At 37.1% G+C, this 12,398-nt stretch overlaps 1 protein-coding gene across 1 annotated transcript; it reads right to left on the bottom strand.

The window, feature by feature from the left end:
• Positions 1-3,143: 3,143 nt before the first annotated feature.
• Positions 3,144-10,410, bottom strand: LOC129718622 (uncharacterized). Its single transcript, XM_055669558.1, has 4 exons — positions 10,325-10,410; positions 9,411-9,681; positions 8,794-9,126; positions 3,144-3,425 (listed from the first exon to the last, which is right to left on the bottom strand). Exons 2-4 carry the CDS (start codon positions 9,498-9,500, stop codon positions 3,270-3,272), a joined length of 579 nt encoding a protein of 192 aa, XP_055525533.1. The 5' UTR covers positions 9,501-9,681; positions 10,325-10,410; the 3' UTR covers positions 3,144-3,269.
• Positions 10,411-12,398: the final 1,988 nt, after the last annotated feature.

Raw genomic sequence — 12,398 nt, 5'->3', positions numbered from 1 at the left:
AGAATTCACAAAACTATATAACTACGATCAGATTATCACGAACCTTCAGAACCTGATTTGCAATATCTATACACTAAGGTCGCTTTTTACGCGGCTTTTCTACGCGGATTCCGGAATTTATTCGATGTTTTTAACGCGGATTCCGGAATTTACGCGGTATTTTTTTTGTGCGGATTCCGGTTCCTCTTCACTCGGATTGCAGAATTTACGCGGTTTTTTTACGCGGATTCCGGAATTTACGCGGTTTTTTACGCGGCATGTATTTCCCGCATAAGAAGCGACTTTAGACTACTCAAATCGAAAATTCTATCCAACATCAACATGTACTAGAAAATATAAACAATTTTAATGGTTTTACTGTTTTTAACTCCGAAAAACTTATGTTGTATTTTCAAACCACATTTTTTATTCTTAGAACTACAAAACAGAGTTCTATCATAAGATAGTCAATGACATCTAAACCGACGCAGTAGCGTAGCTAGGGGGGTGCGGTTGGTGCGGTCCGCACCAGGCCCACCACTCAAGGGGGCCCCAAAATGTTGCGAACACCGAACCGGTCAACATGCCCATCTGAACTTAAACTCATGTATCTGTGCTCGCCACTCTGCTCTCGTGATCCACACGGACGAAGTATACGTGATACCGATGTTCATTTTTACCATGATTCGTGATTCGACTGACGCCGAAGTTGAATGTTTTGCGATCGCAGAAAACATTCGATGCAACACGGAAACACGCAACGAAGGAGCGATTTTTTGCAATGCTGAAAACCAGACTTGGTAAAGCACGCACCGCACTAGAGGCGGAACAAAAATTGAGCTCTTGCTCTCAGATTAGACTAGGTATCACGCATTTGAGCGAAGAATGAAGAACACCACCACAGAGCGGATATCTCTTCGTTGGTGTTTTTCTAAAGTTACATATAGCGCACGGTGATTTTGCTTGCTTTTTTGCTTCGTGGCATCTCCGTCTCCTTTTACTCTGCCTATCTTTGCTATGTATATTACATTATTGATTTTGTGAATAACTTTTTGACAGTTCCTTATGGGATTTTCTTTGGGGCTCGATAAGGCCGAGAAAAATAAAATTCATTTTGTTCATTATTTATCGAGCAGTTTGACAGGGCGAGGTACGGAGTACTATGGGGCAACGTGTAAAAGAAAAAAACGCCAGTGTTACGTATGTCTTATGTATGTGATAATACCACATACATAAGACATACGTAACACTGGCGTTTTTTTCTGGTACACGCTGCCCCATAGTACTCCGTCCCTCGTCCGTCCAACTGCTCGACAAATAATGAACAAAATGAATTTTCTTTTTCTCAGCTTTTTCGAGCCCCAAAGAAAATCCCACAAGGAACTGTCAAAAAGTTATTTACAAAATCAATGCAGCATTTTTCGAGTTGGAACGAGACCAACTTTTTTGGAAGATTTCTTCCTGAGTGTTACGTATGCCTTATGTATGTCATAATACGCTCGTGGTGTTTGGTGTCTATGATTTGGCGATGTCACCGAGCGGCTCAGAGCGGTGCTTTTACCAAGTCTGGAAAACGCTGTCTATCTGTGTTGTTGTGTGGCTAACTTGAAAACATGAAACAGAGCGAGGGAAATAATCTGCGTTCACGCGAGACTATATGCACCCGAAAATAGTTGGTTCTAATTTAAAGTTGATCAAGTTTCTCTAAGTTAAAGTTGATCAAGAACTATTTGGGTCAACGATGAGTAACTTGAGATTAACAAACCTTGCCATTTTATCCGAGCCTTTGGCATCCCTATATCGAGTAACAGTGAATGACAACGAACTCATGTCCTGGACGTCCTGGACTCAAATTAATTTGTGCCCGCTGTCAGCAGTAAAATAAAAGATGTATGAAAAGAGGCGATGATATCTATCCCGTTTACACATATGTTGAGATGTTAGCCCTTGAAGCATGACACGATGCCGAAGTGGTGATTTTATCAATCGAACGTGGAATCACTGATTCCATTGATTTTAAATCTGTAATTTTTGATTTTGCCAACCAAACGGCTCGGAAAGTGAGTATCTAAATGCCTAATTATTGATTTTGCGGACAACGAAATAAATAAGTAGAAAAATCTAAGTTTTTTTGTTCGTCTCAATTCCTTTTATGGAAGAAAAACCTGCCCAGTCATTTTCATTGGGGCCCACGTTTTTGTTACCGCACCAGGCCCACCAAACCGTAGCTACGCCACTGAACCGACGAAAGAAACACTTCTGTTAACCAACGTAACACTCTGCATGCGGTGAAAAGAAAAATATTACTCATTTTCGTACCGTTAGCATAATAAGTATAGTAACAAAACGTTCCTAATTCATGTTAACAAAAGTCGGATGAATTAATCATAGAATTTTGAATTGATAAATAAATGAAATTGGTTATATCATTGATAATTCTAACGGTGTTTTGATGCATGCTGCTATAACACCGTAAATAAAAAAACATAAAATCCCCTGCCTGTATCCTTCTGCGCAAAATCAATTTCCTTCTCGCACCATTTGCGCGAAGCAACATGCGAGGCAAGCTCGCGAGACGAGCTCACGAGATTTTGCACGCAAGCTGTCTCAAGTACGCGTCGCACTGCACTCGTTAAGTTGAGAGACGAGGTATCTTCGTGTACGTCGCAAAAAATTCCCATGTGACGAGACATGGCTCGTACGAATGGTAAGTTTCCTCGCTCGCACGCTGCACACAGCACGTAGCGACTGAATGAGAAACGAGACTTGTAGCGCAAAGCACACTGTCTCTTCTTTGTGCGAGCGAGATTTCAGGAAGTCTGGCTACGCCACAGCTGTGTCCGCTTTCCGCCATCGCTGGTATCCACTGCACTGCTACTGCTGCTGCTAAGGAATGACTGCTGTTGTCGCTGTCTAGAGCTATTATGAGCGGCTTCGACTGAAACAGGCTCTTTTATAGGCCAAATAGCATGTTTAAAATTGCAAGCTATATGATTCTGTCGACCGTGCTTGGGAAGCAATCATATAACGACCAATCAGAGGTCGAATTTTTTGTTTTGACAAGGCTTGACTATTTTCAATAGTACAATAGTGTGAATAATAAAATTACAATTATCTTCTTTTGGGAAGAATCTTAAAAGACTTTCCAATCTATTGCTGCAAGAACGAAGGAAATCCATCGAATACTAACCGATTTATTAGCATTTGAAATTGGACATATTTTTCACTTTTTTCGGTTTTAGATTTTCATTTCACATCCCTATGTAGCCGAACTTCCTGAGAGAAGTATTCTACTTCAAAATTTCCACTGCTTTCTCACTGGTAGCAATTTCGACATGATGTGTTTCGTCTATCATAATCACGTATCGACCGGCTTTGAATATTTCTGCAATGCATATGAGAATTGGACCTTCAGATTTGTGCTGCAGCTCCGCCCACTCATCTTCCTGAAAACACGAAATTGGAAATTGTTAGAAGATTATTATTCGATGAATTAAACCAGACACAATCGATATTTATCATATTATATAATTTATATATAGATAACAGTTCTATGAGCCTTAGTTGTACTCTTTATCGCGTATTCTATAGCAGGATTACAGTTTATTTTCAATAGAGAGCAAGATAGTTGATTACCGTCAGTGTGAGTCAGTGATTACCGTCAGTGTCAGTGATGATGATGGATGATGATGATGATGATGATGATGATGGTCCCACCTCATACCCCTACATCGGTTTGAGCTGGTCGATTTATCTAAGTAAGATATTATATAGAGTCATACAATGTAACCAGTTGACAAACAAATAACGGACTGGTTATTAATACAGACATAGTGAACCTTCAAAAGAATACCAATTATTTGAAAATAAATAAAAAATAAACGATTTTTCAATAACATTGATCCAAGGCTCATCCAGAACGTTTCCAACCCGAAAATTATCTGGACTTGGTTAGGAATTGAACCTAACATTTAGGAGCGTTAACTAATCAGAATTGGTTCTGGATAACGATCCAGAACTACGAGAGAGATCCTATGACACTATAGTTCCCGATAACGAGCTCTACAGTCCACAGGCAAACCCAAGCCTTTTCAGTTTTTTTCTCCGAACCCTTTTTTTAAATCGTAAAAGCAAATAAATTAAGAAAATAAAGGTGACAGCAACCCAAAAAGCAACTTATCAACCCGTTATGCTTTTTGTTTCAATTTCAGGGGTTTCAACCTGATGTACTCAATATCCAGATTGTCTATGTCAGTCTACGCGCGCGTGGCTCAAACATGTGTAACCGACTCATTTTTTTAACTCTAATATTAATTATTATATAAATATATTCAAACAAAAATCCATCATCATCAATGAACATAATAACTTAATGTACCCAATAAATTAAAAAAAAAGTTTAAATTTTACAATCTTCGTCATTAATTTACAAGAAATTCTATATAATCTGTCTACAAGACAGACTTTATGTGTGAAATACAAAGCCTTTTAAACTCCGCCATTGTTGCTGAACGTTTTACTTGTCTTGGCATCGAATTGAAAAAGTTTATTCCTTTGTACAACAGAGAGTTCTGTGATCTTCCGTATAAAAAATATGGTGTTCTAGCATCATCCGCGTTTCTAGTGTTGTACCTATGAAAATCACTTCCTTTATCAATTCGATCACACAAATAGCGAGGCAGCATATTGTTCAAAATCTTATATAGAAACACCATTGTCAAAAAATATACTCTTTGCTTCACAGAAAGCCATTGCAATGCGTCCAGCATAAAACTCGAGGAAGTGTATCTATTACATATTAATATTAATCCAAATATCTTAACATAACAATATAGTTCACTCTCGAATTTCCCATATATTTCCGTGAAGACAGACAGGGAACACCCCCTCTTGTGGTGAAAAAGGTAACTAAACTCATTGCACAGTGGTATAGTAAGGCAATTAAGGCGGACATGAGCTTTTCGTTGCGATTTTGGTTTGCGGTTTAAAGCCATAGTTTTTGTAAAAAGTTGTTTCTTATACATAGTCCTCTATTTATGTGCAAATGAAAATTAGGGTGGTCCTAGAATCAACGAAATAAAAACAAACTAACTTGTTTTTATTTGCATAAATAATTGTAAACATTCTTTGGCAATCTTGTAGATCAACTAATTCTAAGTAACTTTGCAAAAAACTTTTTTGTAGACATTAAATTTGGTTTCCAAAAACAGTCTTTTCGCTCTATTTCTTCAATTCAAATTTGAAAACAAAGTTTTCTTCGGTAACTTTAATCAAAAATACGCCAATTTTGACGAATAAACATTGTCGATATATTGTACAGATGAAGAGTTTTCACTATTTTTATTTTAAAAATAGGCCCTTTTAAAAAATTGATGTCTCCGTTTAGGGCAAACATACATAATATTTTTTGGTATCATTCGAAAGAACAAGTATTGTATAAATATTGTGAAGAAATACCGAAAGTTGCTTAAAATTAGTTGATCTACAACTGTGCCGATCAATGTATACATTTATTTCTGCAAATAAATAAGTTTCCCCTAATTTTCATTTGCACATAAAAAATAAACTAAATACAAGAAACAGGTTCTTAAGAAAAAAATTTACTTCAAAACCACAAAATCGCATCGAAAAATTCATGTCAGCCTAATTTGCCTTACTGTACCACTGTGCATTGTTGTTAAATTTCTGTCAGCGTGTGACATTCTCACACACGAAACTGAATTTACTCAATTTTAGATTTAGTTGACTCAATTTCATACTTTCACAGAAAAAAATATGTTGTAGATTTCGTGCGTATATTGTTTGTATGTGAAACTAACGCCATTCCGGGAGTTAAATATTGATAATATAATAGATGTCGCTTATCGAGGCACGAAGAAGAAATATTCAAATAATCAGGCCACGACGTGTAAATGGTAAACTAATCCCAAGTTGCTATATACGTGGTTCCCTGTGTAACTTTACTAGCTCAGATCCATCACGGGAAGCAATTACGAATTTTGCGGCCGTCAAGCTCAAGCTCAATAATCAGGCCACGAAGTGTACAATTAAATGAATATTTCAATTACCTCGTGGAAAAGGTAAAAGGTGAAACCGCACAATGGTTGTCAATAGTCGTATATGGTTGTTGTGCAACTTTCTGCTTAGATAACACTTGAATGTTCTATCAATTTACCAATTTAAGTATGGATACATATAATGTTGTAATTGGTTTAAAAGCTTTATTATATTATATATAAAAGATTTTCAACAAAACAAACATAATTAGTGATAACAACTGTTATGCAAAAACGTTTATTTAATGTTTAGTTTTCTTCGTTTTGAAAGTATTTTTTGTTTTTTTTTATCCCTCCGAATTTTTTGCTCTCGAGTTCTAATCTTCGTATTCATCACTTGCAGCTTTGCTTTAACCAGTACATTTATGTATTTACTAGCTGACCCGGCAAACTTCGTCCCGCCTATTTTTGTGTTCAATTTAATAATTTTCAACATTCCAAATTCATTGATTTCTTGCGATTTGTTTATATCGTTTGAAATTATTGGTTTTATCGGAATGACAACATCCTCGACTTTTGCCTTTAGTACATCACCTCTATTCCGAAAACACTCTTATTGGGTGGTATGCAGTTATTTTCGTTGTTTTCCAGAAACTGAAAGTGGTCATCTTCGAATTCAAGATGGTGTCCACATTATTTCGATTACGAAAATATTCATATGCAGTAGTATTCGGCTGTTTCCCAGAAGTTGCCATCTTACAATTCAAAATGGTGTCTGAGGTCAATTTTTAGCTCCATGTATCATTCTGGTTAAAGAAACTCTCATATTGGGTGGTATTTGGTCCCTTTCGGCTATTTTCCAGAAACCGGAAGTCACCACCCTGGATTTTAAAATGGCATTTGGAGACAATTTCTTGCTCTGAGCGTCATTCTGGTTTAAGGAACACCAATAATAGGTGTTATTTAGTCATTTTCAGCTGTTTTCCAGAAACCGGAAGTCACCATCTTAGAATTCAAAATGGTGTCTGTGGTCGATTCTAGCTACTGTGTATCATTCTGGTATCGAAGCATCTCATATTGGATGGAAATCGGCCGGTTGAAGAAATACCCATATTGGGTGGTATTTGGTCATTTTCGGCAGTTTCCCATTCACCGGAAGTCGTCATTTTACAATTCATAATGTTGTCTGAGGTCGATTTGTAGCTTCAGTGCATCATAAAAATCACGGAAATACCCATAATGAGTGTTATTTGGTCTTTTGCCACTGTTGCTTAGGAACCGGAAGTCGCCATATTGGATTTCAAAACGGCATTTGGAGACAATTTCTGGCCTCTGAGCATCATTTTGGTTAAAGAAACACCCATATATGGTTGTTTTTGGGTCATTTTCGTCAGTTTTCCAGTCACCAAAAGTCGCCATTTTACAACTCAAAATGTTGTCTGAAGTCGATTTGTGGTTTCAGTGCATCATCACGATTTCGGAAACACCCATGTTGGGTGGTATTTGGTCATATCCGGCTGTTTCTCAGAAACCGGAAGTCGCCATCTCGGATTTCAAAATGGTATTCAGAGACAATTTCTGGCCTCTGAGCGTCATTCTAGTTAAATAAACATCCATATTAGGTGGTATTTGGTCATTTTCGTTTCTTTCCCAATCACGAAGTCGCCATCTACAATTCAAAATGTTGTCTGAGGTCGATTTGTGGCTTCAGTGCATCATAACAATCGCAGAAATACCCATATTTGGTCATTCGCCGCTGTTTTTCAGATACGGGAAGTCGCCATCTCGGATTTCAAACTGGCATTTGGAGACAATTTCTGGCCTCTGAGCGTGATTCTAGTTAAAAAAACAACACCCATATTAGGTGGTATTTGGTCATTTTCGGCAGTTTTCCAGTCACCGGAAGTCGCCATTTTACAACTCAAAATATTGTCGGAGGTCGACAATCGTACAAACCGTGGAACACCACCCATGGATTGCCTCATACATAGGCGAACTTTATTTTTATAAAATATTCGGCCGAGTCCACTTCACAATAAAATGTGCATTTTTTTCAGTGTACCCATTAGGGTAATATTATTGTCAAAAGTTACTCTTTTTCGCATGTCGTGTAGAACAAAATCAGAAGTGGCGCACCTAGCGGTCGAAAAGGTGACTAACGCTTCTGTCATTTTCAATTTGTCTTCATATTTTCACGTAAGTGAACTATATTGGTATTTAAGATATTTGATTAATCGCAAGTAGCTCGAAGTAGCATTAGCGTACTGTTCATCAGAATCCCCCTCGATGTTTATTTACGTTTGAAATGACATCCCAGTTAGCGAACCGATTTCAATAACTTCCCAGTGCTCTTCGCCCAGTTAGCGAACAGTTACTGTACTTGAAAGAATCCTGGAGAATGATATATTTTTCATTTGCATTGTGTGCAAAAAACATCTATGTATATGTATATCGTTTTTTTTTTTCACGAAGGCGAGAGTAACCGCCAAAAATATCTTGATTTTTACGATGAAATAAAAAAATAATTTTATAAATAAAACCAATATTAGCTCGGCAAGCGCTATAAGCTTTACGCAAAAATATGTAAAAACTTATGACAGTATTTTCCGGAAAATAGTGCGAGTGTTAAACGAATATTGTTTGCTTCATGAAGACCCACGCACCTTTTTCACACAACAGAGAATAAGTAGAATGAGACGCGAGCTGATGACGAACAGAAAATAACAGTTAAGTGAGTAGATTAGTTCAAGTGCAAAAACAAATTTGCAACCTGTAACATCAACAACCGAAACAAATTAATTAGGTACTTATTTCTCACCATGTCTCCTTCGAATGACAGCAAATGCGGAAACACCGATATGATATCACTAAAAGTTGCTCTGGTTGTGAGGAGATATTTGTGGTAGTAAAAAGTAGATTCCATTAATTCTCCAATTCTCCTAACATTTTCCGTTACCGCACTTATCGCTGCACATAGCTCTGCTTTTTCGACAATGTCGTCATCAACTGCTGCCATAATGACTAAATCTTTATCGCGGGTGAATTTCCGTTTTTCTCGCGGAAGATCCTTTCTCATATTGTTTGTTCGTGTTTCGATGAGGCCTGTGTGCGCTCCTCTCAAATTACCGCCATTTTTCCAGAAGAACGCCGACTTAAACAAAGAAAAAAAATGAAGGATCAATCAACAGGTGAATTCAAGAGCAAATTAACATCTTAGATAAAAAACATTGTCATACGTGTTGGGTTTAAAAATAGTGAAAAAAAATCTAATAAGATGAGACTTTTGGTGAGACTTTTCTGAGACTTTTTTAACCGGCTTGATATTAGGAACCAAGGCACTTAAAAAAAACCTACTAACAGCCTATATCTATCTGGCAAGCTCACCGGTAAATTGTAAAAACATAGTGTCCCATCAAATCCAATTTATTCAATTACCTCTTTCGGGGCCTCTGGCATCCGCCTTGTGCCTTCTAATTGCGGGAAAGTACCCAGTATGGATTTTGCCAAGTTCCACTTCTCATGCATTGTCGGATATCTATTAACAAGATTACCTATGATGTTCAATCATATTTTGATAAAACCATCGGTTACACAAAATTCTTGTCATTTGTCGTATTTTGTTAATATCCGGTATTTTGTTATCATATAATTCATTGTAGAGTGTCGAATAAAATCCTGGAGCGTTCTCTAGCGTTTCCTTGATCATCTAAGAATAAGAAAAAATTCTTTCATCAAGCATTCGAGAAACATTTATAGACAAAAAGAATAGCATTGCTAGTCTTTCTTGAGGGCCCCTACAAATGTAGAAAAAATAAGCTTTTCCCAAGCAAAACCGAACTTCAAAAGTCTTGGATCCCCAATAAGCAGGGTGGCCACCCAACCGGGAAAACCGGGAGAACCGGGAAAAAACCTGGAATCGTTTGGAACCGGGAAAAAACCGGGAATTTCACTGAACATTATGAGCCGGGGTGAGATGGGGCCAGTGGGGGTGAGATTGTGCCATACAAATCCATTGTTTTTCAGCCATCTCATGGCGATCACAAGACCAAAATTTCTTGAATTAGTTTCCTCGAATACTTAACCAAAAAAGTCGACTAGTCTTCTGACCCGGGAAGATGGATGACGAGTCACGGGCTGGATGGCACAATCACACCCCGGCTGACGCTATATTCAACTTATTTCTTACAGTACATATATCAGTTTTTGTTTTCATACATCTTCCTCTTGAAAGCAACCTTGACCACTCTCTGGAATTAGCTGCCAAATGGCTCAAATTTTGTCTGTAGCAAATGGTTCACAAAGATAATCTCTGGGAGCTGTAACTGATAGATGTCGCCAAGAATACTCACAACTATTTAGTATGCATTCGACAAAGACGTTGCTGACTTCCTACCGCCGTAGCGAGAAGCGCCTTGATACTTTTTGTAGAGATCTGATAGATGGTTCAGGCAAGAACCTTAGGAAGATTTTGATTCTATCGCATGGCAATGCCACGTTGGAGCGAGGTTCCTCCGTGAACTAGCAGTGCGTAGTCATTAATCTAGAAGAAGAAAGACTTGTAGCGCAACGCTTGGTGCATAAAGCAGTACAGAATGTCGGTGGAGGAGACGAAATTGATATCACCAAGTCGTTGATCCAATATGCTCGCATTTCACATAGCCGATATGTTGAATCGTTGAAGGCAAAGAAGAAGGAGCAGTCAGATCAAGACGAAGAAGCCCGGAAGAAGAATGTCACGGCCCGTGCTATTTACCCTCTAGTGCCCAAATTAGTTTTCAGACGGACTTCGAAAAAAACACTATGAAGTTTTATAAACATTTTTTAAGTTCTTATTGAAGCTGTTTTAGAGGTTCAACTGAAGACCGTCTAAAGGCGGCACTGGGCACTAGAGGGTTCAAACGATAGAAGCCAAAAATGCAAAACTTCTTGCGGACACCCAGGAAGAGGCAGCAGAAGTGATGTGTTTCAAGTGTTGTGAAAATCTGATAGGCCTGATTAAAATTAAGTTTGTTTAGCAAGAAATGTGTAACATAATTTTTTAATAGGGTAATCGCTTCATTATTCATCTCAACAGCTAGGTGCACCTTTATTCATCTTATATCTCTCATTTGTCCAATTTACCGATAAATTTATACAAATTTTTGAAAGTAAATCTATTCGCTTCTTGATTTTGTCAAGTGGTTGAAAGTTTTACGTTGAAAATATTGTAAAATTTGACGATTAATTTATCAAAAAGGGGTGATGAGATGAATATAGGTACTGAGATGAATATAGGAACGATTACCCTATATTGATTCTTATATGGTTATGGTAAGAACGGTTCCTACAAACTTAGTTTGGCCTATAAGTCCACGGTAGTGAGTATTATATGCGTTGTTTATAAGATACTTGTAGACAACATCTCCTCTCGGAATAGATGACGTCCGTCACATTTTTCTCTTGATTAAAATAAGACTGAACACGTTTAAGAAGTAGCTTTGAGCATTTTCGGATGCAAATCAAAAGTTACGCTTTTTTAATCTTTAACTGTATAAAAAACTACAGAATTCAAAAGTACAATTAACCGGGAAAAATATTTGAACGAACCGGGAAAAACCGGGAAAAAACCGGGAATTTAATTTCAGGTTTTGAGTGGCCACCCTGAATAAGAGAACTGACTTTTTAAGCAGATTCAAAGTCTAGAAAATATTTCCTTTAAATGACAAAGCAATGTGCAAATTGTATTCTAAACACTGAAACTAAATAGATAAAAAAAACACTGAAATTACATTGCGTATTTATTTAAGCCTAATAGTTTTGAACTGAAGGGGGGGGGGGGGGGGTTCCGAAACTGATTGAAAATATGATTTATGGCATTTAAAAGTTGTAAATACGGTTTACTGAAGAAATTGTGTTGTGGTTTTGTAATTAGTAAGTTTTCAGCTAAAAAATCACATAAGATGTTCTGAAAATTTGTAAAAAATCATACAGTCTAGAAAAACATATTTATTTTTTGAAAAAAAAAGTTAAAAGAAAATTTAAAAATTAATTATCTAAAAAAGCTCATTTTATGGTAAATTTTTATGGTCAAAACGACTTGTTTGATTGGCATAGTTTCCTTGGCAAAGTTGTAGATAATTATTTCATCTTTCCAAAGAAAAAAAGTGTCACCCGAAAAATATTTAAAAAAAATTGTTTTTTCCAAAAAATTTGTATTTGTGTTTTTCGCTTCTCAAAAATGAGTCGTGTTCCAAAAATTCAACCAATAGCACAAAATGACATCTTTTACATAAAGAAACGTCTATGCTAAGTGTCAGCCAAATCAACAATGATAATTTTAAAATACATTAAAACTGGGAACTGCTCAGCCCTCGTAATCGCAAGAGTTAATCGGAACCCCATTTTCTTAAAACTTTGTATGGAGTGGTACAACTGTTTGTCTGT

Source organism: Wyeomyia smithii, chromosome 1 (assembly GCF_029784165.1).
Source record: "Wyeomyia smithii strain HCP4-BCI-WySm-NY-G18 chromosome 1, ASM2978416v1, whole genome shotgun sequence".
Lineage (NCBI taxonomy): Eukaryota > Metazoa > Arthropoda > Insecta > Diptera > Culicidae > Wyeomyia > Wyeomyia smithii.
This window is presented reverse-complemented; position numbering and strand designations above follow the sequence as displayed.